The 26073-nt window shown below is 47.1% G+C and overlaps 1 protein-coding gene across 3 annotated transcripts in view; it reads left to right on the top strand.

Annotated features, from left to right (window-relative positions):
• The first annotated feature begins 8820 nt into the window (after positions 1 to 8820).
• TNRC18 (trinucleotide repeat containing 18) overlaps positions 8821 to 26073 on the top strand; it is a 69325-nt gene continuing 52072 nt past the window's right edge. The window contains exons 1-2 of one of the 3 annotated variants that reach the window (XM_081338428.1): positions 8821 to 9406; positions 15084 to 15427. In XM_081338428.1, coding sequence (XP_081194554.1) covers positions 15235 to 15427 — 193 coding nt within the window. In that variant the 5' untranslated portion in view covers positions 8821 to 9406; positions 15084 to 15234. The remainder of the gene's footprint in view (positions 9407 to 15083; positions 15428 to 26073) is intronic. The other 2 variants (XM_081338427.1, XM_081338429.1) reach the window with 2 other exon arrangements.

The following is a 26073-nucleotide window of genomic DNA, read 5'->3' as shown; positions in this document are numbered from 1 at the left end:
AGCCTACAAGGTTTACCTTTGAAGTTGGGAAAAAAAACCCTTCATTTTTTAGTATATCTAAAAGACTAGGATTTTGTTCAAGGTAAGTTAACACTATTAATGTTATCATGCACAAATCCATTGAAAAAAGGCGCCGGAACACTGTTCCGGTGTGTGCTATGAGAAAAAAAGCCCTGAGTAAGCCACGGCTGACTTGGATCTCAGTTAGGATCAGTGGTGGGGTTCAAACAGGTGAACCACCGGTTCTCTGTGTGGATGCCACTTCCGGAAGTTCATTCTGGGCCCGGGCAACAAAAAAATTAGCTACCGGTTCTGCCGAACTGGTGCGAACCGGCTAAATCCCACCACTGGGCAGACTACTAAAGCCATGGTTTGCAAACTGCAGCACAGTCAGGTGAAACCCAAGGAAGAATATTGATTGACGCATGCAGCCATCCTCTCTCTTATTCATGGAAGGCAAGGGAACTGGGTTCCTGGCAAGGAGAGGCGAAATGAAAGCCATGGTGGTCAAAGAGATATCCCTTTGAGCAACGGTGTCCTTCAGGATGGCCAACACATGCTGACAGAGGACCCTCAAATCTTTTTTGTATTCCTTTTTCTCCCCAAGATTTGGAGTGATAAACCAGGGGTGGGGTGGGGTTGGGGTGGGGTGGAAATCGTAGCTTTCAGCCCCATAATACATCTCCCCCTCTCACAGTTCTGTTGTAAGCCGTTAATTTCAGACCCAGCAAATGTCACCCCTTACTGAGAAATTCGGTATTTATATTTTGAAGGGCAAAACAGGGAAAGGATGAGGAGAGGGAAGGAGGGGGGGGAAAACGGATGTTTCTTTAGAAACAGATCATGTATGGGGCCCCCACCCCACCTCACCCAAAGCAAATCTGGGTTTTTTAAAACCAGGTCATTAGAAAAAGCAACTTCCCTTCCGGCTATAGGGAAGACGTTATAATTTAGTGTGCTGGCTTTGCCTACCTATACATTTGCTGCCGTGTGCTCGCGTGTCTGTCTGATCCAAGCTACTAGGAATACACAGTTTGCCTTTCAAAATAATTTAGAGCTGAAAGATATATATTTTTTTCTTAGACAAACTATATTTGGCTCAAATGTGCTTCCTTTTTTAAAAAAAAAATCAAACTGAAACATCCGTAACCGATAACAGTGTTTTAACACAGAGCAAGAAGCCTTTTGAAATTCTCTTCTTAAACCAATGAATTTTACATTTAGGAGCTTATAGGAAACGCACCCCCCCTTCACATTTCCCCTAAATTCTTAAATTGTTGAAGAATTCCATTAACAAACAAACAGGAAGGCCCTAATCCAGACAAACAAGATAAAGGTTGTCATACTCAAACTGGGTGCAGATGGGTTATATTTTAAGACAGAGAAGAAAATTTTGGATGGGGGTGGGGGGGGTGGCGGAAAAGCAGAACTGTTTTGCATATAAATTAGGGTTCGAACCAGCCCCCTCCCAAAAGGTGATAATATTTGACCTTCGGCTTGAATATTTCAAAATGCATAGCTTTGCAGGATTCCCTGTATAATTTTTTTTAGAAAAAAAAAAGATAAGGAAGGGGGCTACAAGCTCCCTCCCAAGTTTTTTTTTAAAATACTTTCTTATCTCCAAGACTGACCAGTGCACACTTGCAATGTGTAACATTTGCAAAACAGCCTATTTTGCTTACTCCTTGCAGGAAGACGTGGTTGCAACACCATTTCACCACAACAGAGTGTGATGTTTTCTAGAGATAAAATAGCATGATTCTCAAAGGGGGTGGTGGTGGTGCTGGTGGGGAACAATTCTTTTATTCCCTTTAATAAATAACAGCCCTGCTCCTCAAAAAAAAAGATTTTTTAAAAAAAATTAATTTAGCGAGTGGCACTGGTTTCTTTCTTTAGAAAACTGAAAGGGAAAGAGGTTGAATGTCTTTGCATGTGATTTCCTGCTAAATTAGAGCATTGAGGGAAATTGGATTCCAAAATAAGGAAGGGGGGAAGAATTAAAAGGAAGCAAACACACACACACACACACACACACACACAATTGTGTTGCGGTTTTTTTTTGCAAGACTCACCTTTTTTAAACTCCCCCCCCCTTAGCAAATAGGGGGCTAATAGTGCAATCCTTACAATATTTGGGTCAAAAGTTATTTCTGCCTTTTTCATTTTGGCTAGAGGCAAACCTGTATTGTGTAGTCTAAATATAAAATGGAAAACAAGGGTGGGGAGAGATAGTATCTGCTGCTAGTTTCAAGGTTAAAATGACATTTTCACAAGAGGCTAGAATTTTTTTTTACTAAGATGCAACTAAGCCAGCTGGCCAGACTGACACCTTAATGACACCCAGTTCTCTGGAAATAGCTGCAAATTGCTACCATGTCAGAAAACTTCCAGGAGGGAAAAAAAACACACAATAACTGGGATGGGACAGGAAACCCAAAGGAACAAGAGCCCTAGACTTACCAAGGGGTAAAGCCATGGACTTTAATGGGACTTCAGCACAGCCCTATCCTGAGAATCAGTCTTGGGATGATCTGTGGCGTAGGAGAGGATAAATCTTTTAAGGTTGCTCCACGTCCATAAGAATCATGGACAAAGCGGGCAAAACAAAAGCGTTTGGGAATAATTTCTTGCAAATTTTAGTTCTGCTTTAAGGGTGAGGGCATGGATTTGAAAGAAACTATCCCGGGATGAAGAGAGAAGGGAAATTAGTTTAATACAGTGAAAGAACAAGAAATATTTGAAAAAAAGTAAAAGCTTTCCATATCCAGAAAGACAAGAAATTAATTCCCTTTCCACATATATAAAATCAATCAATCAATCAATCTGGTTCTCTAATCTTTCTCCCTATCTATCTATCTATCTATCTATCTATCTATCTATCTATCTATCTATCTATCTATCTATCTATCTATCATCTCTCACCCTCTCTCTCTCACTGTCCATCCATCATCTCTGTCTGTCTGTCTGTCTGTCTGTCTGTCTGTCTGTCTGTCTGTCTGTCTGTCTGTCTGTCTGTCTGTCTATCTATCTATCTATCTATCTATCTATCTATCTATCTATCTATCTATCTATCTATCTATCTATCTATCTATCTATCTATCTATATCTATCCCCTATTTTCTCAGAAATCCTTGCTGCCCTGCTTTCAAGTAACTAAATAGAATGGGAGCCTTTTTTTTTTTTAAAAAAAAAAGCCTTTTCTCTTTGGGGTGTATATTTTATTTTGCCTGCCTCCTTAACAAGCCAAGGATATTCTTCCATCCAGGTCATATAACTAAAATCGGACAGCTCCTCCTTCGCACAGAAAACGGGGTGGGGTGGGGGGGAGAGAATGGGAAGGAGATCAAAACAGAATAAAAAAGAAACAAGAGGGGAGGGGAAATAGAAAACTAGAAATAAGAGGAAGAACGAATGGGGTGGGTGGGGGAGCGGGGAAAAATAATAATAATCCGAAAGGCAGAGAAGATGATCAATTTTCCGTCCCGGTTCTAAGCAGAGGTCCCTACAATAGCCCGGGGGCTAACGTGACAGACAGCGAGATATACACAACTTATTTGAACTCCCAGCCTGCCAAAACAGCTGATTGCAAATATTAGTTGCTCTTTGCTGGCACGCCACGCACCCACGCCGCGCGAATCCGAGAGATTGCGGGGCGGAGGGGAAAAGGAAGGGATTTGGGGGTGGGGGGGGGAAAGGAACCACTTTTCAAAATTCTCATTTTCCCACCCCCACCCCCGTAATGCCTTCTCCCCTTTTAAGCTCCCCACCCAGCCGCTGTTCACAAGATGGCTTCCAGTCGTCCTGGCACTCCCCACACCCCCCCCAGGACCCCCTTTTTGGTGGGTTCGCTTCGGTTTCGAAAGGCAAAGACGCCCCCCCCCCACCACCACCACCTTCCCTTCTGGTTCCTCCCGACCTCTTACCCAACGGCGGGGAAGCTTCTTCGTACCTCGAGTTTGGCTCTTAACTGGGTTTGTTTTTTTTGGTTTGGTTAAAATTAATTTATTTTTCTTTTCGCGTGGAAAGCCAAGATCCCTCCCCTTGGATCTTGGCTTCCAGCGTCAAGAGTCGGGGAAGGGAGGGAGAAAGAGAGAGAGAGGGCTGATTCCCAATCACTCTCTCCGGAGAAGTGAAAGTGGGGGGCTGCCGGCGGGGGGGGGCGCGCAACGAGACGGAGTGGCGGGGTGTGGGGGGGGGGAGAGAGAGAAAACAGCCGCCTCCGCTCTCTCTGGCGTTGTTGCTTACAAGGAACAAGCTCGGGGGCGAGAGAAAGGGGGTTCCTCCCCCATTTTCTCCCCCCCTCTCTTCCACCACCCCTCCCCTTTTTTCTCTCCCCACCCCCCACTTGCCTTTTCTTGCCGTGCCGTGAGAATCTGGGCACCCCCTTTCCCGAGGCGCGCCTAAAAAAAGGGATTGGGGCTGTAAAGAACATTTCTCCCTCTCTCTCCCCCCCCCCCCGGCTTCCAATTCTCTCTCGGGTGGGGAGAAGGGAAACTATAGTGGCGGGGGGGGGGGAAGGAAGAAGAAAGGTCTCTAGACTGAAGGACCGAGCGACGGTAATGCAAGACAGATGGACGGGCGTCGTGGACTTGATCGGGATTTCTCTATTTGGGGCTTTTACCAGACGGGCGGGGTTCTCCAACAGCTTCGGGACGGGGGGGTGGGGGGGAGAAAGGCTGTCATTAATCGAATGAGCGGCTCTGGAGGGGGTGTGTGTGAAAATGCACTCTCCCTCCCCCTCATCAAATAACCCCCCACGGGAGAGAGTCTCCAAGTTTCCAAGAACGAAGAAACGCTGGAAAAATCGGAATTTGGCCGCTTGCGCTTTTTCCCACGAACGTGGAGTGTTGTTTTTTTCTTTATTTATTCCAAGCTGCTTTTTCGCCACCGTGGAACTTCCAACGCGCTTGTCCGACCGACGTTCCGGGTGAAAAGGGTGTGTGTGTGTGTGTGTGTGTCTGTGCGGATGTTTTGAGGTCCCACCCACCGCCGTGCCCAGAGTGTAAAGTGTGTTTTTGTGTGTTTTGGGGTGAGAGGCAGCGTCCAGAATTGGGTGCTCCCTGGAGAGGGGAAAAAAACAAAAAAATAAAAATCGGTCGATCCTGTATCCGGGAAGAGTCTCGAGCACTCCTGCGCCGGGTTAGGGGGCGCGACTAGATGACCTCCATACTCCCTTCCAATCTTTTAAGTTTTTTTTTTTTTGGGTAAAACTCTGGAGAGTCACGTAGCCCGGGGAAGAAAGAGAGAGAAAGGGGAAGCCTTTGGAAAAGCAGCAGTTCAAACACAACAAACAAACACACACACACACAATAAAACGCGACCGACATCTCTCTCTCTCAAGGCCCCCCCCCAGTCTGAGCCAGCCCAGCTCTGAGCTTCTCTCTCTGCCAAGCTTTCCGCGTGCGGGGCAATTGACTAGGATGGGGGGGATTTGTTTGTGGCCGGGAGGGGAAACCCCACCCCCACCCCCCACCCCGTCTTAACACCTCCGTCTGGTTGATCCTCGCTAATTTGGAGCCCAGCCATAAAGGCCCGCTTGCCAAGTCGTCAGCCTTTCCTCCTTGGGGGTGGGGGGGGGATGGGAGTGGCGGTGACGGGGGGGGGGTGCCGGGCACGTTAAAAAAAACAAAACCTGGCTGCAAAATTAGCGGCCCTTTTCATTAATAGCCTCGCCTTTGTTTTCGTTTTTTTTTTTTCTTTCGTTTTCATCTTACGCTACTGTTTGGGGTGCCTTTCTTTCCACCCCCTCACTTTTCTCTCGTCCGTCCCCCCCCCTCGTGTTTTTCCTCCTCCTCCTCCTCCTCCGGTCTGCTTTCCAGCGAGGGCAGCCTGGAAACCGCCCTCGGGGTGGGGGGGCAATTGGAAACGGCTCCATTCCGAAGAGAGAAAGAGAAAAAGAAAAAGAAAAAAAGAGAAAACCAACCCCCCCGCCCCCCCCCGCCCAACTAAAACCCATCCGAGCCAAAAATCCTTGGAAGGGCTTCGTTCTCCGCTTCTTCTTCGCCCCTTCCCCCAAAGGGGGTGTCGCGTTGGAGTCTGCCCCGCTTTCCCAAAAGGACGGGGGGGGGGAAGAGAGAGAAAAAAAGAGAATGAAATAAAAAATAACGTTTTTTCTTTATCGCTTTTATTTTTCCGATTAGATTTAGATTTAGATTTTCCGCTCGAGAAATCCGCCTCTCCCAAGTCCTCCAAGGCGGACTGAAACCCGAGACGGGCAGCTCGAAGTGGGGCGGGCGAGCTACGTGTCTTAACCCCAAAGAGGATCGTGTTTTTTTCCCTTCTTCATTTCTCCCCTTCCCCCGCCCCCCCCCCGCGGGGGAAAACCGCGGGGAGCCTGCATGCAAATACAGGCGGATTACGAGCGATCGTTGGTATGCCTGCCCCATAAAAGAGAGAGATTAAAAAAAAAAGGCTAGACGAAAGGGGAGGAAAAATATATATGAATTATCTGCTTATCTTCCCAAATCCAATCTTGTTTTCCTTAAGCCTTCTGCAAACTGCCACGGTGTGTTTTAAGCCAAAAACGATTCCCGGAGAGCTTTTTAAAGAGATATATATATATATATATAATAAAGAAATAAAAATAAAAAAATAACACATCCTGCACGGGCAAAACAGCGGATACAGGATCCCGCCCCGGCTTGCTATCAAACCCGTCCCTTTTATTTATTTCTTCCCGTGCCAAACAAACCAATTTAAGGAGCCTCGCCTTAGCCGCACCCCCCCATTCCTTTTTCCGAAGGAAGAGAGGTGTGTGTGCGTGTGAAAAAAATAAAAGCGAAAAGAATGCGAATGCATAGATTAGGTCCCAGAATAACAAAAAGGGCATTTGGGGGAGGGCGGGGGGGGGGTTGTCTCGCTATTTTTTCCTCTTTCAGCCTTTCTGGAGGGAAACAGAAAAGGTTAAAAAGCATTATTATTATTACTATTACTACTACTATTATTATTATTATTAAACTTTTATTTATAAAACATGAAACTCAGTCAACTGACCACTCAAATTGACTGGCACTATTATTATTATTAATTATTATTGTTAATAATAATAATAATAATAATAATAATAATAATAATAATAATAATAATAATAATAATAATAATAATAATAATAATAATAATAATAATAATAATAATAATAATAATTTGCAAAATTATCCCTCCCTGCCTTCGCAGCTAAATGGGGGAGGGTTATCCCTTCAAAAAAAAAAATGACGAAGGCAGAGAGAATCCGGAGCTTTTGTCGATGACGGCTAGGAAAGGAATGTAGAACAGATTTGGGGGAAGGTGGGGGGGGTGTCCCAGAAATGTAATCTAGGAAAGAAAAAAAAAATAGGACACCCCCCCCTCCCGCGTTTCTGAGATCACGCGCGTACAAAACCGCTGTACTTTAATCAACGTTTTTTTTTTTAAAAGAGGGGAAGCGACCGTGGCGGATGGGAGTTAACAAAAACCAAATGGGTTTTTTTTTAACTCACAATAAATTATTGACTCGGGTGTAACGCCGCCATTCCCCTCTCCCCCCCCCCGTTCCCCCCAAAAAGCACGTCCCTGATGTAACATCTAGGTAGATCTATTTTGGGTATAATTCTTGGGTCGATGACAGGCCCGCTTCGATTAAAAGGAGGAGGGGAAAATTATTTACTCCGCTCCAAAGAGGCGTCTCGGGTGTCGGGCATTTCGCGGCGGCTGCCGATTCCGGAGAGACGGGCTGCGGATCGGGTCTCCTCCCTTGGCCGGGAGGAAATCGGTGGGACCCCCGTGCAAAGGAGGATTGCCCCCCCTCCCCCGCCGCTCCCCCCCGAGGCGAGGATCGGCTGCTTGCTTACCTGGGGGCGCCGCGCGCTTTCCTCCCGCGTGAAGCTGTCCAGCTCGAAAAAATAAAATCCACGCACGAGACCCCGGCCCTACCACAGCAAGCCCACGCGCGTCCCCCAAGCCCAGGAGGCGAGACCCCTTCCCCTCCTTTCCCACCGATGCAAAACCTTCCGGCCTCTTTTTCCTCCCCCCCCCTTCAAATTCCATATATATATATATATATACACATATACACATATACATATATATAAAGAATGCATCTCTGTCTTCACTTACTTTATTCGAAAAGTCCTTTTTTAAAAAAAGAGAGAGAAAGAGAAAAAAAAGAAAAGGGAGAGAGAAAGGCAGTTTTTAGCTTGGGGCGGCGCGCCGAAAAGGCCACGCAACCCATCCGCCACCATCTTTCTTTCCCCCCCCCCTCCCGCCACCTTCTCCGTTTCGATCAACCCTGACCAGCCCGGAGGACGGGAAAAAAAAGAAAGAAAGAAAGAAAGAAAAAGAAAAAGAGAGAAAGAAAAATGGGGGAAAAGGAAGAAAAACACCCCCCCCACAAAAACAAAACGCGAAGGTTGAATCGGAACGGAGGGAACTGGAAGGGACGGGGGGGGGGCCTGGAAACCGCCCTTCAAAGTTCTCACCGCCCCTCCTGCTCATTCAAGCCAAGCCGGCCGGGGGAGGCTAGAAACTGCTCGCCTCCTCCTCCTCCTCCTCCTCCTCCTCCTCTTCTTCCTCCCACCCCCCCACCCCGCTTCCATAATTGGTTTGATAAGGTTGGCGGCCAGCCAAAGTATTTACATGAGCGCGAGTGGCAGGCGAGGCAGCCAATGGGGAAGCCCACGAAGGCATTCCGAGTAGGGCGCGCGGGGGGGGGGGCCGGGGGGGGGCGGGGCGGGCGAAACAATGCTTGTTTCATTGCTAGTTTCTTTCTTCCTCCCCCCCCCGCGCCTTTCTCCTCGCCCTCCCCCCTCTTTTTTTTTTTTTTTTACATCTTCGGAGAGAAACTCGCAAAGGGCGGGGGGGGGGGGGCTTGCGCGGCGGCTTGGGTAATGTACCTTTTCCGACGCGGAGTTGGATATGGAGATCGCCAAAGATTAACCAGCAGGAGCCTGGGCGCGCTTCGGAGGGGAAACTGAGGCAGCGAAAAAGACCAGGAATCGTGGGTTTGTTGTTTTTTTCCCCCCACACATACCCACAACCAACCAACCACCCACCCAGCCAGCAGTTCGGACTCTCTCCGCCTTGCTGGGGTTTCTTTCGGGCCGGAGGGGGCCGTTCGTGCAAGACCCCCCCACCCCACCCACCCAAAGAGCCGAGAGGGGACCAGGAACGGAGGAAGGAAGCGACCCCGACCGTCCATTCTTGGGCGCATTTTGGTTTTTACGCGCCGGGGCGAAAATCGGAAAGAGGGGACCTTTTTTGGGGTGGTGGTGGTGGAGGAGGAGGAAGAGAGGGGGTTTCTTTGGCCTCCCCTTTTGCCGATGGTGGTGGAGGCAACGGATCCGAGGGGGCCAGAGACCCCTCCTCAGAAAATGCCCATCAGGATCGGGCTAGGCGGCCAGTGAGGGCGTCATCTCCCGAGCGAAAAAGGAAGGTAAGGGCGGCGCGGCCCCCCAACTTTCCCAGTCGGGAGGGCTGTTTTGGCTGGGGAGGAGGGGGGGGCAGGAAAAAAAGAGGGGAGTGGGGGGACCGTCTTGGCGGTGGGGGTCAGCTTTTGGCTCCCTCCCTAATACGTCTGGAGAAAGGGGCCGGAGGGGGTTGCACCCCCGTCTTCTTTTCTTCTTCACCCTATTGCTTCCAACCAGAGAGAAGGGATACTAGATTCTCTAGGTTATTTCCCCCCCCCTCCCTTTAATTCTTTTTTTTCCTTTTTGACCGTTCTTGGAAAGAAAGCGAAGGAAACGGGGCATTTTCGCGTGTCCCCCTCCCCTCTCCCCGCTTCGGGTGGGCTGTTTTTAATTAAAATCAGGAATTCAGCCATTTTGGGAGAGGGAGCCGTGATTACAGAGGCAAAGAGGAAAAATGAGATAGGAGGGGGGGGAAAAAACCAACAACAATCTCTTCATATTTTGGCCCAAACTCTACCTAGAGTTGCAAAGGAAGTTTATTTTCGCCTTGAAGAGAGAGTGTGGTTCCACCCGCACCGACACACACACACACACACACACAGGGTCCTGGAGGAATCCTGTGGCCAGCGGGACACCAACGGAGAAGATTTAATGGCGATTTTTTTTTTTATCCGGGTTGACCCTTTTGGGAGCCTTTCGCACGAAGAAGCAAAAAAACACAACTTTCCCTTTCTCGCTGAAAGCGAACGCCCGTCTACGGAGTCACCTACCCGAAATCGCAATTCGACCTTTTTTTCCCCTTCTGTTCACCCCCCCTCGCCCCCCACCCCCAGTAGAGGCTTGCCTTGAATGCAAGAGAGTAAAACCCGATTCGGCCTAAAATGAAAGCTTAGGCGTTTATTATTTTTATTTTTATTATTTTAGAATTTATTTTAGTTCAGCCTCCTGCTCTCTGCCTGACTTGATCAGTGGCAACCTTGAGACTGCAGGATTAGAGGTTTTATTTTTATTTTATTTTTCCCCCAGGAAAGGTAGAAAATAGCCTTCAAAGCGGGTGTGTGTGTGTGTGTGTGAGCTTGCTTTCTCCCCCCCCCTTCCCTCCCCCCAAAGGCTTTACCGGTCTTCCTCCACGCATTTTGGGGAGATTCAGCCCCGCGTTTTGGAATATTTTGCAAAGGGAAGGCGCCGCGGGCAGGGGGAAAAGCGAGAGACGGCATTCCTTTAAAGAGAATACGACTAAATATAATCGCTTAGGGGTGCTTAATCCGGGTCCCGTCTTTCCTGGCAATCCGCGGCTTTCCGAGATGCCAAAGGGGAGAATTGAATTCCACGCCGGCTTCGCGCAATCTCCAGCCGGGGCGTAAACTCACGTCTGAATCTTACCGGCTTGCAGCACCCCCCCCCCCCCGCGTCCTTGAGTTAAACAGGCAGACTTGGGTGCCCTTTTTAGGAATATGTAAAAAAAATAAAAGTGGTCCTGGGTCTCTCTCTCTCTCTCTCTCTCTCTCTCTCTCTCTCTCTCTCTCCCTCTCTCTCTCTCTCTCTCTTTCTCTTTCTCTTTCTTTCTCTCTCTCTCTTTCTTTCTTTCTCTCTCTCTCTCTCTCTCTCTCTCTCTCTTTCTCTTTCTCTTTCTTTCTCTCTCTCTCTTTCTTTCTTTCTCTCTCTCTCTCTCTCTCTCTCTCTCTCTTTCTCTTTCTCTTTCTTTCTCTCTCTCTCTTTCTTTCTTTCTCTCTTTCTTTCTTTCTCTCTCTCTCTCTTTCTCTTTCTTTCTTCTCTCTCTCTCTCTCTCTCTCTCTCTCTCTCTCTCTCTCTCTCTCTCTCTCTCTCTCTCCCCTCCCCATCCCAGCCTGGATTTCTTAAGCAGCAAGTCCTCATGGCCACAGCCGAGCTTCTGAGTTGAATTAGCTCAGACTGCAGTTAGAAGGCTGGGAGGGAAAGGATTTTGGAGGCGGGGAGGGGGGGGGGGAAAGAGAGAAGATCGTTTTCCACTAAATTACGAGAGCCCCCCCCCCCACCCCGAAGCTTTCTGCAAAGTTTTTTTTTTAAAAAAAAAATCCGGGCTCTTTATCTGAGCTGGGTTGCCTATTAGCCCGAGAAGGTTAAACATTAAATATGTAGCTATTTCCACTCTTTATTTTTAAAGATGGGAACGACCTTAACCCTTTTGACATTTATTTATTTATTTATTTGGGGGGGGGGGCGGCTGGGGAAGGGAGGTTGAAATCAGGTTTGATAGAGGAAAAGGAAAAAAAACCACCCCACCCCCCCCAATGTCTGAAACAGATACAAATACAGTCATGGCTGAAATTGTTGGCACCCCAGAAATTTTTCCAGAAAATCAAGTATTTCTCACAGAAAAGTATTGCAGGAACACATGTGTTGCTATAGGCAGGTTTATTCCCTTTGTGTGTATTGGAACACAACAAAAAAAGGGAGGGGGAAAAAAGCAAATTGGGCATAATGTCAAACAAAACTCCAAAAATGGGCTGGACAAAATTATTGGCACCCTTAATATTTGGTTGCACACCCTTTGGGAAAAATAACTGAAATCAGTTGCTTCCTATAACCATCAATAAGCTTCTTACACCTCTCACCCAGAATTTTGGACCACTCTTCCTTTGCAAACTGCTCCAGGTCTCTCTTATTGGAAGGGCGCCTTTTCCCAACAGCAATTTTAAGATCTCTCCACAGGTGTGCAATGGGATTCAGATCTGGACTCATTGCTGGCCACTTCAGAACTCTCCAGCGCTTTTTTGTCATCCATTTCTGGGTGCTTTTTGACATATGTTTGGGGTCATTGTCCTGCTGGAAGACCCAAGATCTCGGACGCAAACCCAGCTTTCTGACACTGGGCTCTACAGTGCGACCCAAAATCCTTTGGTATTCCTCAGATTTCATGATGCCTTGCACACATTCAAGGCACCCAGTGCCAGAGGCAGCAAAACAACCCCAAAACATCATTGAACCTCCACCACATTTCACTGTAGGTACTGTGTTCTTTTCTTTGTAGGCCTCATTTCGTTTTCGGTCAACAGTAGAATGATGTGCTTTACCAAAAAGCTCTATCTTGTTCTCATCTGTCCACAAGACGTTTTCCCAGAAGGATTTTGGCTTACTCGAGTACATTTTGGCAAACTGTAATCTTGCTTTTTTATGTCTCTGTGTCAGCAGTGGGGTCCCCCTGGGTCTCCTGCCATGGCGTTTCATTTCATTTAAATGTCGACGGATAGTTCGCGCTGACACTGATGCTCCCTGAGCCTGCAGGACAGCTTGCATTCCTTTGGAACTTGTTTGGGGCTGCTTATCCACCATCCGGACTATCCTGGGACTATCCTGCGTTGCAACCTTTCATCAATTTTTCTCTTCCGTCCACGACCAGGGAGATTCGCTACAGTGCCATGGGTTGCAAACTTCTTGATAACGTTGCGCACTGTGGACAAAGGCAAATCTAGATCTCTGGCGATGGACTTGTAACCTTGAGATTGTTGATATTTGTCCACAATTTTGGTTCTCAAGTCCTCAGACAGTTCTCTTCTCCTCTGTCTGTTGTCCATGCTTAGTGTGGCACACACAGACACACAACGCAAAGACTAAGTGAACTTCTCTCCTTTTTATCTGCTTTCAGGTGTGATTTTTATATTGCCCGCACCTGTTACTTGCCCCAGGTGAGTTTAAAGGAGCATCACATGCTTGAAACAATCTTGTTTATCCAACAATTTTGAAAGGGTGCCAATAATTTTGTCCAGCCCAGTTTTGGAATTTTGTTTGACATGATGCCCAATTTGCTTTTTTCCCCCTCCCTTTTTTTTTGTTGTGTTCCAATACACACAAAAGAAATAAACCTGTGTATAGCAACACATGTGTTCCTGCAATACTTTTCTGTGAGAAATACTTGATTTTCTGGAAAAATTTCTGGGGGTGCCAACAATTTCGGCCATGGCTGTATGTAGTTGTTTCCACTCTTTATTTTTAAAGCTGGGAACGACCTTAACCCTTTTGACATTTATTTATTTATTTATTTATTTATTTATTTATTTATTTATTTATTTATTTATTTATTTACAAACAACCCCCCCCCCAATGTCTGAAACAGATAAAAAAATATCAGGAAAGAGTGAGGTTTAAGAATCCCGGATCAGCGCGGTGTTATCCATTTAAATTGTGTTTTATTTGTTATTTTATTATTATTTTTTAAAGCTAACGGTGGAATCAAACCGGGGCGGGCTAATTTTTTTCTTCCACAGCCTCCCACCCCAACCCCCCTCACCCGGCATAAATGAGGTTCAAGGGCAGTAACAAAATTTGAATGCGGGTTTCTTCAGGTCCTAGCTCGCTGGGGGGGGGGGGTTCGAGCTTGCAGCCTCGCTTTCTCTCCTCACGAGTAAATGTCCGCCCAGGGGGTGTGTGTGAGGGTGGGGGCTGGAGCGACCCCGGGGGAACGCAAAGCTCTCTCAGCCTTTCCCCCCCTCTTCCAAAAGGGGGGGGGAGGATGCGGAAAAAGGGATTATTTCCTCCCCCCTCTCTTTTTTGTCCGTTAAAAAAAACAACCCTACCCAAATGGGTTTAAAAAGACGCTCCCCGTTTTTAAGAACCGAGGCGGGGGCGTCCGACAGCTGCTTGCGATTCCCCCCCCCTCCCAGACCTCGCGGTGCCTTTACTTGAGAATTTGAAAGAGGAAGGGGCGACCCTTCGGGGTCCAGGAGCCTCCGTTTCTCCGGGGGAACTCGGGGTGACAATTCTCATCCCCCCCTTTCTCTCCTGCATTTCACCGCCCAGGAACGAATATATTTCTCTCTCTAGAAAGGAAAAGCCAGTTAACACCCCCCCTCCAAAAAAACAAAACAACCCAGGCAGCTGGGCAAGGGGAGGGGGCTCCCAGAAAGGCTAGGTGTTTGGGGAGGGGGCTCTCTGCCCTCCCCTAGAGAACCCCCCCCCCATCTTCCCCCTTTCCCGGGATGGATGTATGTGTGTATGTCTGTCTGTCTGTCTGTCTCTCTGGCTGTTTTCTCTTTAAAAAAAAATCCAAGGGGAGGGGGCTCCCAGAAAGGCTAGGTGTTTGGGGAGGGGGCTCTCTGCCCTCCCCCAGAGAAACCCCCCCCCCCGTCTTCCCCCTTTCCCGGGATGGATGTATGTGTGTATGTCTGTCTGTCTGTCTGTCTCTCTGGCTGTTTTCTCTTTAAAAAAAAATCCAAGGGGAGGGGGCTCCCAGAAAGGCTAGGTGTTTGGGGAGGGGGCTCTCTGCCCTCCCCCAGAGAAACCCCCCCCCCGTCTTCCCCCTTTCCCGGGATGGATGTATGTGTGTATGTCTGTCTGTCTGTCTGTCTCTCTGGCTGTTTTCTCTTTAAAAAAAAATCCAAGGGGAGGGGGCTCCCAGAAAGGCTAGGTGTTTGGGGAGGGGGCTCTCTGCCCTCCCCCAGAGAAACCCCCCCCGTCTTCCCCCTTTCCCGGGATGGATGTGTGTCTGTCTGTCTGTCTCTCTGGCTGTTTTCTCTTAAAAAAAAAATCCAAGGGGAGGGGGCTCCCAGAAAGGCTAGGTGTTTGGGGAGGGGGCTCTCTGCCCTCCCCCAGAGAACCCCCCCTGTCTTCCCCCTTTCCCGGGATGTATGTGTGTGTGTGTGTCTGTCTCTCTGTCTGTTTTCTCTTTAAAAAAAAAATCCTTGCCGTCTCTCTGCGCCCCCCACTCCCCCACCCCCTTTTCCTCAGGCTCCTTGGCTGGAAGAGGACTCCAGGACCCCCAGGATGATGGATCCCCGATCCCCGCTGGCGCGCTCCGGACTCGGCCACCTTTAAGGCTGGGGCCGGCCCGAGGAAGAGGAGGAGGGGGGCGGCGGCGGCGGCGATCGGCCAGCGGAGGATGGATGGAAGAGACCCGGGGGCTCCCCGCGCCGTCCACGTCCCCCCGCCGCTGCTCTCCGGGCTGGCCATGGAGAGCCACGTCGCCGCCGCCGCTGCCGGAGCTGCGCGCCTGGCTCCTTTGGCCACGCCGCCGCTGCCGCCGCCGGGCAAATACCTCGCCGCCCCGGGCCTCCACCTCCATCCCCACCCGGGTGAGTCTGGCGGGGCTCCTGGCGCTGGAAGAATTGGGGGGGGGGGAGAGGAGGGCTTGAATCGCCCCTCTTAAGGGGGAGCTCTTTCCCTTGAATCCCCCCCCCTTTTATTTTTATTGAAAAGTTTTAAAAGACATTCTTGCGCTGGAAGAATTGGGGGGGGGGGAGAGAGGAGGGCTTGAATCGCCCCTCTTAAGGTGGAGGGTGGAGCTCTTTCCCTTGAATCCCCCCCCTTTTTAAGGCGGGGGTGGACATATTTTCCTTTAATCCCCCCCTTTTTAAGTTGGGGGTGGACATATTTTCCTTTAATCCCCCCCTTTTTAAGTTGGGGGTGGACATATTTTCCTTTAATCCCCCCCTTTTTAAGGGGGGACATATTTTCCTTTAATCCCCCCCTTTTTAAGTTGGGGGTGGACATATTTTCCTTTAATCCCCCCCTTTTTAAGGGGGGTGGACATATTTTCCTTTAATCACCCCCTTTTTAAGGGGGGACATATTTTCCTTTAATCCCCCCCTTTTTAAGGGGGGGTGGACATATTTTCCTTTAATCACCCCCTTTTTAAGGGGGGTGGTGGCCATATTTTCCTTTAATCCCCCCCTTTTTAAGGGGGGTGTGTGCACACCTTTTCATCCCCCTTTTTATTTTTATTGAAAAGTTTTAAAATACATTTTTTTAAAAAAATACATACACTCCCTCCCCCTTTTTAAGGTGGGGTGCACACCTTTCCCTTTAATCCCCCCCCTTCAAGGGGGGAAAATCTACATCCCCCCCATCGCCCACAGAGGTAGACTTCACTTCCCCCAGCCCATTTTCTGCACAAAACAGCCTTCCCCCCCCACACACACGCACATAAAACAGACCTCCAGGTACCCCAAGAAACCTCAGCTGCACCCCTCCTTCGGCTGCCAAGGAGATTTAAGCCTGCTGTGCGGTAAAATTTGGGGGGGTTTGCCAAAATTTGGAGGGTTTGCCGGAGGTGTCCATTCCAAGTAAAAATGGCTGTTTCTGTTTAGCCATCTGGGGCCACCCCCCACCTTGTTTGAGGGGGGGGGCGGTGCACAAACATTTAAAACAAACAGAAAAAGACAGGAATGAGCTGATCTTTTCTTGGGGAGCAGCTGGGAAGCTCTCCTCCTTTCCCAAATCTTTCTGATATCCCTGAAGGAGAAAACCCGAGTTCCATACTGAACCTCATAAATCACATTTCTGTTAGGGACAAAGTTATTGTCAGGAGATAGATCCCTGGCTGGGGTAGAAAAATAATAATAATAATAATAATCTGTTTTTAACCAGGCAGGTAGCAGATGGTATATTCTTTCCCAATTTGCAGAGGGCAGGGGAAAAAAAATTCGTTTTCTTTTAAGATTTAAAGGAAGGGAGAACTTGAAAATGCTATTTTGGTGCCTATTTTGAGAAGCTGACACAGGCTATTCAACTCTAAAGCCATCCCATTTCTATCTTGAGCTAAATGTCAGGGCTGGAACATCTGGTTTATGGCTTGTTTGTTTGTTTTTGCTGCATTTTTATTTTTTTTTCCTGGATTTTTCTATCCTGGCACATCCTATCCCTTGCTCACCCCCCCCCCCTCTTGATTGACTCCAGAATGAATGCTGGAGAATTTGAAGCTGTTGTCGTCTCTTCTGCTAGAGTTTGGTTTGTAAAATAATGGTGTTACTGTGCTTGTCTGAGGATTTTAGATTTTTTTTTACCCCTTCCCTTGTGGACTGAAAAAGCCTGACCTTTATTCTCTTCTGGTTCTAAGTATGCTTTTGCCAGCTGTTTATTTCTGCAAATGGCTCTCCCAAACTTGCTTTTTTTTTTTTTGCTCTTGTCAATTCCTCTCGCGGTCCAACAAGATCTTTGTCTAGTAAAGCCTTTTTGATTTTGATTTTAAATAAATGGATATGGGAAGCATAACAGGCAATCCTCAACTCACAACAGTTTGCTTAGGGAGCGTCAAAAGTTACAACAGCCCTGAACAAAATGACTTATGACCGTTTTTTCCGCACTTTAGGACCTCTGCAGCAGTCACATGGCCACTTGGCCATTGGCTCATATTTATGATATAATTTGAAAAAATAAATCGTGTGTGTGTGTGTGTTGGAATTCAAAAGGAGACAGTCTTTGTCGCTCTGCTGGTGTTTCCAAAGTTTTAACCCATACTTCAGAATTGCAAAAATGGCTAATGGATGGTTGAGCACAGTTTCTTTAAGCTGGTCTCATTCCCTCGTCTTTTTCTTCTTCTTCTTCTTCTTCTTCTTCTTTTTCCCCTGTCCACCTTTGGAAAGAAAGTCTGTGGCAGAATCACTTTTACACTCTTCGTAGCAAAAGTGTGTTTTTGTTTTTGAACCGACAAAGTTTTGAAAAACGTTCTTTAATATTGTATCTTATGCTCAAAGGACAAATGCTTGGGCAGCATTTAAAACAGCCAAACACATTCCTTTGTCTTTTGAATTGTTTATATGTCACTGGGACCAAAGTTTTGAACAGGAATATCTGGTAAAGAAATAGCTGGCTTGGCTTGGCAAGTTCCTCATGATGACAAGTTAAAATTAACTCCTTTTTGGGGTGGCGGAGAAAAAAATGTCGGTGCCTCCTTATCCAAATAAAAGCTTTTAAAAAAAATTAAGTTGGAGAGCTGGTATGATATATTTTTAAAAAATATCTTGCTGTTGCGTTGTGTATGTGTGCTAGGGACATGACTGGGGAATAAATGAATTGCCTTTTAATAAAATCAAAATATGAGTGTTGTGGGGTTCCCCCCCCATGTCTGCGTGTGGATACATGCAATTCAGAATAGATAACAGAAATGGCTTGTCTTTCTGAGCTGAAAAGGGGAGGGCTTGTGTGTGTGTGTGTGTGTGTGTGTTGGGGGTTATGAATTAATGCACAGGCTAAAAGATTGGGAGCCTGTCTATTGGAATGGATTTTACCTTCAGACACATATTTGTGGTTAAGGTTACTTTAGAGGCACGGTATAAAAGCCAGACACAGTCAGAAGTGTGGTGTATTAAGTAGGTGTGTGTGTTTTTTTTTTAAACAACTGCAGATGTTTAAAATCCTGTGCGGGTAAGAACAAAACTCTCTTTTTTAAAATGACAAGTATCTTTGTTTTTTTACTTGAGGTGGAGGTTGATTTATTTTTCCCACCTTAACTGAAATAGCCTTTCTGAAGCCGTTCATTCTTTTCAAACTTGACTTTTTAAAAATATATAATTCTCAGCTCACCCACCCTTACCTGGAATGTCAGGTGTTCCATCCTGGAACGGAAAATAAATCATTTTTTTTTCTTCTCATCATCTGCCGATGTGGTTGGCAGGTCTTATGACTTTTCAGCCTTTTTCAAATGGGTTAAGAATCCTTTGGTGCATGTTTTTTTTAATAAAAAAATACAGCTTCGTGAGCAGGTTTGCTTTTCATCCTCCCCCCCCCCCCAAAAAAAAAGGATTGGGGTGGGGTAGGCTGGAGCGAAGGATAAATCCTGGGTGGGAGAGAGGTGATGCAGAATTGACTTTAGGAGTTTGGTGGGGTGATAGGTCGTGAAACCTGCTTGGAAATTTTTGCAAAACCCGATTGCCAGCAACAGTGAAAGAGGAAGTTTGCAGGAAAGATTTATTGGCTTCTGGAGCAGATGACACGGGCAATTTTCCAGGTGCTAACAAAACTCAGGGGTGCCAAATGCACAGCTAAAAACTAAGCTCAAGAGCAAACATCATTTTATTCACACACACACACACACACACACACACACACACACAAACCCTCTGCCCTCTTAGCACTGCCACTATGCTTTAAAAAAAACATGACATCACTTTGCAGACTAGCTCAAATTGAGCCAGAATGGAGCTGTTTTAGCATTTAGGGGTTTTTTTTTTAACATCAAGGTCTCCAAGCCCTAATATATATATATATATATATTCCATTTACTTTGAGGCTGTTTCCAGATATGACGGCTTTGCATATTAACTGATTCTACCACTTGCCTTTTTCTGTTTTATGGAGTTCTGCCAGGGCTAGAGGGGTAGTCCTTGACTTACGACCACACTTGAGCCCAAACTTTCCGTGGCTAACCGAGACATTTGTTTAAGTGAGTTTGGGCCCCCTTTTTAAGACCATTCCGACCACCGTTGTTAAATGAATCATTGCAGTTGTGCTTGTTAGGGGAATCTGGCTTCCCCCCCCCCCATTGACATTGCTTGTCAGACGGTCGCAAAAGGGGACCGCGTGACCCCGGGACGCTGCGACCGTCGTAAATATGAATCGGATGCCAAGCGTCTGAATTTTGATCATGTGACCCTGGGGGGGGAGGGGGGGAACGCTGCAAATGCTGTAAGTTTGCGAAATGCTCATGAGTTGCCTTTTCACTGCCGTTGTCACTTTGAACGGTCAGTAAATGAGCCGTTGTAAGTGGAGAATTAATTGCCCGTATTACAATCCCCGAGTTTGCCTGGCTGGCTTTGCGGAGCCTGGCAGAACTTTCAGAATTTGCTCCTGAAGCTGGACAAAAGTAAGCCAACTTTAGAAAGCTTTAGGAATTTAATTGCAAATCAATGCTCCTGCTGGAACGTGGCCCTGCGTGCTGTGTTCCAGTGGGAGATTGATATTATTTATGCTCAGAAAATCTTCTACCCCTATCTCTGCTGTTCAGGAGCAGAGACAAAAAAAACTGCTTCTGACGTTCCCCAAAGGTTGCGAGTTTGCCTCCAACCTCTTTCCCCCCCATCTTCTCCGTGATGGAAAAGTGCACCATTCCTTGGTGTGTGGAGGGGGTGTCATTGCCTGACTTGGGTCATTAGGTTTACCTGCTAATGCAAATCTTGGACAGTGTTAACCTTGGTTTGAGTCTGGGGAGGCATTGTGGGTGTGCTGAATAGACTGCACCTGTTGGATGGGAAGATGCTGGGACTGCAGAAAGACACAGTCATTTAGGGCAGGGATCCTCAATCCCACCGGTCCCTGGACTGCAGAAAGACACAGTCATTTAGGGCAGGGATCCCCAATCCCACCGGTCCCTGGACTGCAGAAAGACACAGTCATTTAGGGCAGGGATCCCCAATCCCACCGGTCCCTGGACTGCAGAAAGACACAGTCATTTAGGGCAGGGATCCCCAATCCCACCGGTCCCTGGACTGCAGAAAGACACAGTCATTTAGGGCAGGGATCCCCAATCCCACCGGTCCCTGGACTGCAGAAAGACACAGTCATTTAGGGCAGGGATCCTCAATCCCACCGGTCCCTGGACTGCAGAAAGACAGTCATTTAGGGCAGGGATCCTCAATCCCACCGGTCCCTGGACTGCAGAAAGACACAGTCATTTAGGGCAGGGATCCCCAATCCCACCGGTCCCTGGATTGGTATCGGGCTGAAGCATGCCAGCAACCGGTCCGCACAAACAAGCAAAGCCCCTTCCGTGGTATACAGGCAGTACACAAAAACCACGCGCTCTCTGGTCCGTGGAAAAACCTTTCTCCGTGGAATCGGTCCCTGGTGCCCAAAAGCTTGGGGACCTGTGATGTAGGGGTTCTTCTGTGAAGGCAGCCGGTGTGAAGGAATTGGGTAGACGGGAAGAGGGACGTACAGATAGTCCCTTGACTCAGGACCACAACTGAATCCAGAAGTGAACGGTTGTAAGTTGAGGACCTATGAATTGTTTCTCCGTATTTCTGTCACTTAACAATTTCCGTGGTCTATTTGCTGGCGCAGCTGAAGCTGGGCCGTCTTGTTGTTCAAGCGAAAAAGCTAGAAGAATTGGGACTTCTTACTATTTCTATCATCCTACCACTGATGATGTTCCCTAGTTGGGTAATGAAATGTCTGCAAGCAAGCAACCCAGCTTAGAAAGCACCAAGGACCCATCCTCCTTCTCCTCGCGTTGATGTTACCTAGAAGTAACCCAGCTAAGAGAACACCAGAGACCCCACTATTATTATTTTTTTCTCTCTTTGCTTCCTTCTTTGTCACCCTATTTCCTGCAACTTCCTTGACATTTTTCACCAGCTGATTAAGAGAAAGGCAGAACGATGCCCTTCCCTTCCCAAACAAACAATGCAGCATGTTTCTCGTCCTCATTGCGCTGGGATGAAAGTGAAAGACAGCAATCCCCGCCATGCTCCAGTCTGCCTCCGAGAGCAATCTGCTGCTTAAATAAATAAAAAAGGCAAAGAAAGCTAGTTTTCTAGTCCTTATGGGCTAGAGTTGCGCTTCAAAGCAATTTTTTTTTTAAAAAAAAGACACTTTGGCATCCCTGCAGAATTTCAGCAGTACTGTTTGTATATCCTTGGATATTAGACCGTCTGAGAATTTTGATCTGTTTGTCTCAAGCTTCATCTCCCGAATTGTTCTTTGGTCTGTGTTTCCTCTGATGATGTTCCCTAGTTCAGTTGCAGGCGAGGGTTATAAATATCGCACTTTGAGGATGGATTCTTTTTTTTTTCAAACGACCGAACGCCTTAAAAAGCATGCATCGCTTTTTGCTCGCCTTGTCTTGATGGGGTATGTGCTATTTATGCGGCAAGTCTAGGTGGAGAAAATATACTTTGTCTTGGATCAGCCTATCAAATCTAACAGTCGACCTCTTTTTTTTTTTAAACGTACGGCCCAGCCTATAAGGACTGAACTATTTTAAACCAGAGCTTTGCCAAGTGAACCTTGTTGCTAAACTTAGCAGCCGGGTTATTTCATTTGATGGGCTGGTGGGAGGGGGGGGATTCGAGATGGAGCAGAAGCGGCTCCGCTAAGGCAGTATTTATTCTTAATGTTAACTTTTCAAGAAATGAAAAATGGCCTGCAATGAAAAACAGGCGATGCTTTATGTCAGAAGAACTTGAGCCACTGTTGGAATTTCCCTTTCTGGAAAGAGAGAGAGAGAGAGAGAGAGAGAAAGAGAGAAAGAGAGAGAGAGAGAGAGAGAGAGAGAGAGAGAGAGAGAGAGAGAGAGAGAGAGAGAGAAAGAGAGAGAGAGAGAGAAAACCGCCTTAGTTGTAGAAGGGAATGAATTAAGACCTCTGCTCCTGGCCCAGCCTAATGGAGGTGATTGAGCAAGGTGCTAGTCCATAGGACTAGGGCTGGCTTTGTGCTTTTTGCACTGTCATAATATGGTTTTGGGCTTGGCAGGATGTGGTTTGCGAAACCAAGATAAGGCCCCTAGTGAAGGTGTAAGGCTGAAGGTATATCCTCTTCGCATTTAGACCTCATGCAAATTCACTAGTGGAAGTTGGGCAGGGTGTGGGAAAACAGGTCTTGTTATAAGCAAATTGTGTTAATATCAAGGATGACAGTTTGCTTAAAGCAGTGCTTCTCAAACCTGAGCAGCTTTAAGCTGTGTGGACTTCAACTCCCAGAATTCCCCAGCCAGAATTCTTGGGGAAGGCGGGGGTGGGGGGGTGGGTGGGTTGAAGTCCAGGCAGCTTAAAGACCCACAGCTTAAGAAACAGCAGTTTTTAAAAAGCGTTGTGTGAGTTCAACCATTTATGGCATATTCAATGCAAGTTTGCTTTCGTGCAATGGAGGGATGGATGATACAAACGGCTCTTGGTAAAAGTGGATCAGATGAGCACGCCCTACCTTGCAATTTGGACTGTATTTCTTCAGACAATTTGAAGGTGAGGTTCCCAAGTGTGAATTTTTGTAAGTGGCAAACATGAAATCATAAAAAAAGCAAATTGCTTTCTGCTGCCCTTGAAGAAATAGCAGGAGAAAGGTGGTGGGAATTTTTTGCTGGAACCAGAGAGCATGGAATTGTTTCTTCCAGAAGAAAGATCCCAAATCTATATGTATAAAATATTTTTTTTCCCCAGCTGCAGCCTGAAATGGTGCAGCTGGCTTCTTTCTGTCCTTCAGCTAATCTGTCCTTGGCCTTGAGAATCTGATTAGATGGTGGGAGACGACATGCTTCCTCTGTCAGGGTCCCAGAATCAAATCCTGGCAATGCACTGGCGCAGAAAAACCTTTGTATATTATTCCAAAGACCCCTGCTATTCCTCCATTTACTAAGAAAGCATTCTGGAGCATAACCAGTGGAGGAGGAGGAGGAGGAGGAGGAGGAAGCTAAACACTCTGAACTGCAGTTAGTGGCCAGATGCTGTCTGAATTATTTTCAGGTAGACAAATAGAAAAACAATGTGGGGACTGTTAAGTTTCAAAAGACTACAAAAAGAGTTGTGTTGTATAGCCTCCCGTAGGAAGTCTGCTGGTGAGAGCTATGTTTTCCTTGTATGTTTAATCTGAATGTGTGGTTTGTTGTTGTTGTTTTTTTAAATTTTTTAGTAGGGGAATGCAAACAGCTACCAGACGGACACACACAATCACAAATAGTTGTGGCTATACAGAAAAAGGTCTGCCTACATTGGTAGGGATTAAAATGGAAGGAAGGAAGGAAGGAAGGAAGGAAGGAAGGAAGGAAGGAAAGAAAGAAAGACTGGAGGAAGGGAGAAAGGAAAGAGGGAAGGAAAATGTTCATGTAATATCAGTCTAGAATTAATTTGGTCCTTAAAGCTTATCTAGTCCAGTTTTTCTCAACTGTGGCAACTTGAAGATTGTGGACTTCAATTCCCAGAATTCCCTAGCCAACCAAATTCCCTGGCTGGGAATTCTGGAAGTTGAAGACCACACCTCTTCAAGTGGGCAAGCTTGAGAAAGGCTGCTCCAGATGGAAGCGTATGGCTTCAGCTTCTCATGTTAAGACGCTTCCCAACCAAGATAACAGACTCTGTAATCTGAATCGATTCCTCGGTGCTAGGCGGAGAAAGTTGGAGATGATTGTTGGAAGGGATGCCCAGTGCCTTCCAAACCTTTCCCCTGGATGCTTGGTTTCTGCTTTTGGAGCAAGGAAGCGGTGCCCAATGGTTGCTTCACAATCAGCTGGGAAAAGGCAGGCGATGTGGTTGAGGAAGCCTTGGTAGCCTTCCTTTTGCTAGGAAGAAGATTGTGGATGTTGGTGGAGGATAAATTTGGCAAGCTCGGCCTGTCTGAGAGCAGATGGGTTGCCAGCCCTTCTGGTTGCAGATGGGAATTTCCCATTGCATCAGTTCTTGCGCAACCTTCCCGGAATAACTAGGCAGGCTTGTCTCTATTTCAGCTGGTGTTTAATTAAAGCAGGGGCACCTTCAGAGGTGGGTGTGGCTGTTTGGTCGCTCACACGAGCTCCGTTTGGCTGGGTTCCCACCTCAATGCAAAGCAGGTGTGTGGCTCGCCGTGCAAAAACTCAGTCATGGGTGAGCTGGGCAGAGAAACCCTGGCGAATGGCTTGGCGTGCGGTGTAAAGCCTTGCCAGTTCCATAAACCAGAGCTTTGGGGGGGAAATGGATGAGTTGGGTTGGCAGCTTTGGAAGATCCGGTGGGTTCCTGGAGATCTGGACTAGACTGTCAACATAGGGGAAGGTGAAGAAGAGCACGTGTGGGGTGGCGAGGAGAACAGTTCTGAGATCAATGGGAGCTGAGGGCCTAATCAGAAGTTAGAAGTCAGAAGGTGAATCTTACCAAGTTCATGTGAATCTCACCTAGTTTCTGTATCTACCAAGAAGGAAAGGATGGCTTTTAAGAGGACTTTCTCTTAGGACAGGTGTGCCTGGCTGAGGAATTCTGGGAGTTGAAGACCACAAGTCACAAAGGGGCCATGTTTGAAGACCCCTGTGTTAGGACTTCCTCCTTCGCAGTGGAGGTTCTTAGGACGCTAGGACAATCTTCTCCGAACTCAGAATGTAGGGTTGTTTTGCATGAAGAAATGACAGGTGTGGCTCTCCAGGCGTTCCCAGCATCCTTGACTCTTAGTCATCCTGGGCCAAGGTGCCTACTCTTTGTAGTAAGTTGTGTGGACCTCAGGAGTACAGTGCCAGCTTGGAATGTTGATGATCTAATGCTCAGGTTTTGTAACTGTAGATTAAAGGTAGCTGTTACAGCCCGCGAGGGTTTTGGATCACAACTTCCAACAACATTGACCTGTTAGGTTAATAGGTGCTGTAGTCCCACCCATTTATGTGGGAAAGAGGTTTTCAAGGATCCACAGGGAGATGGGGTCTCTCGGGAAGAGGTGACACGAATTGCAGCCACAGTTGTTTTTTCCACGTTGCGAAGTAAAATATAATTTAATGGCACATTTTGCGGAAGAAATACAGGTAGTCCTCCTAGCTACAATTGAGGCTAAATTTTCTGCTGCTAAGTGAGACATTTAGAAGACTTTTGCTTCATTTTATGACCTTTCTTAACCCAAGTTGTTAAGTTAGTCACCCGATTGTTAAGTGAATCCAGCTTTTTGACTTTGCAAAAGGGGATCACATGAGCCCAGGATGCTGCACGACCGTCATAAATATGAGCCAGTTGCCAAATGTCTGAATTATGATCTCATGAATGCAAGGCTTGCGAGTGTGAAAAATAGCTATAAATCATCCTTTTTTTCAGGGCTGTTGTAAATCATCTTTTTCAGGGCTGTTGTCTACTTAAAGTTGGCTAGAGTTCAACTCCCAGAATTCCCTAGCCAGCATAGCATAGCACAGCTGGCTGGGGTATTCTGGGAGTTGAAGTCCACCCAAGCGGACAAGGTGGGGAAGCAGTGTGTTAGACAGAAGCTTGGCTGTGATTTTTTTTGGGAGGAACAGATCTTTTTAAGAGTGTGATTTCTACAAAGTGGTCACGCTGGTATTTTAAAAAA

This window comes from Vipera berus (genome assembly GCF_964194415.1).
Source record: "Vipera berus genome assembly, chromosome: 13".
Taxonomy (NCBI): domain Eukaryota; kingdom Metazoa; phylum Chordata; class Lepidosauria; order Squamata; family Viperidae; genus Vipera; species Vipera berus.
Note: the sequence above shows the minus strand (reverse complement) of the source record. Positions and strands in the feature narration are given on the sequence as shown.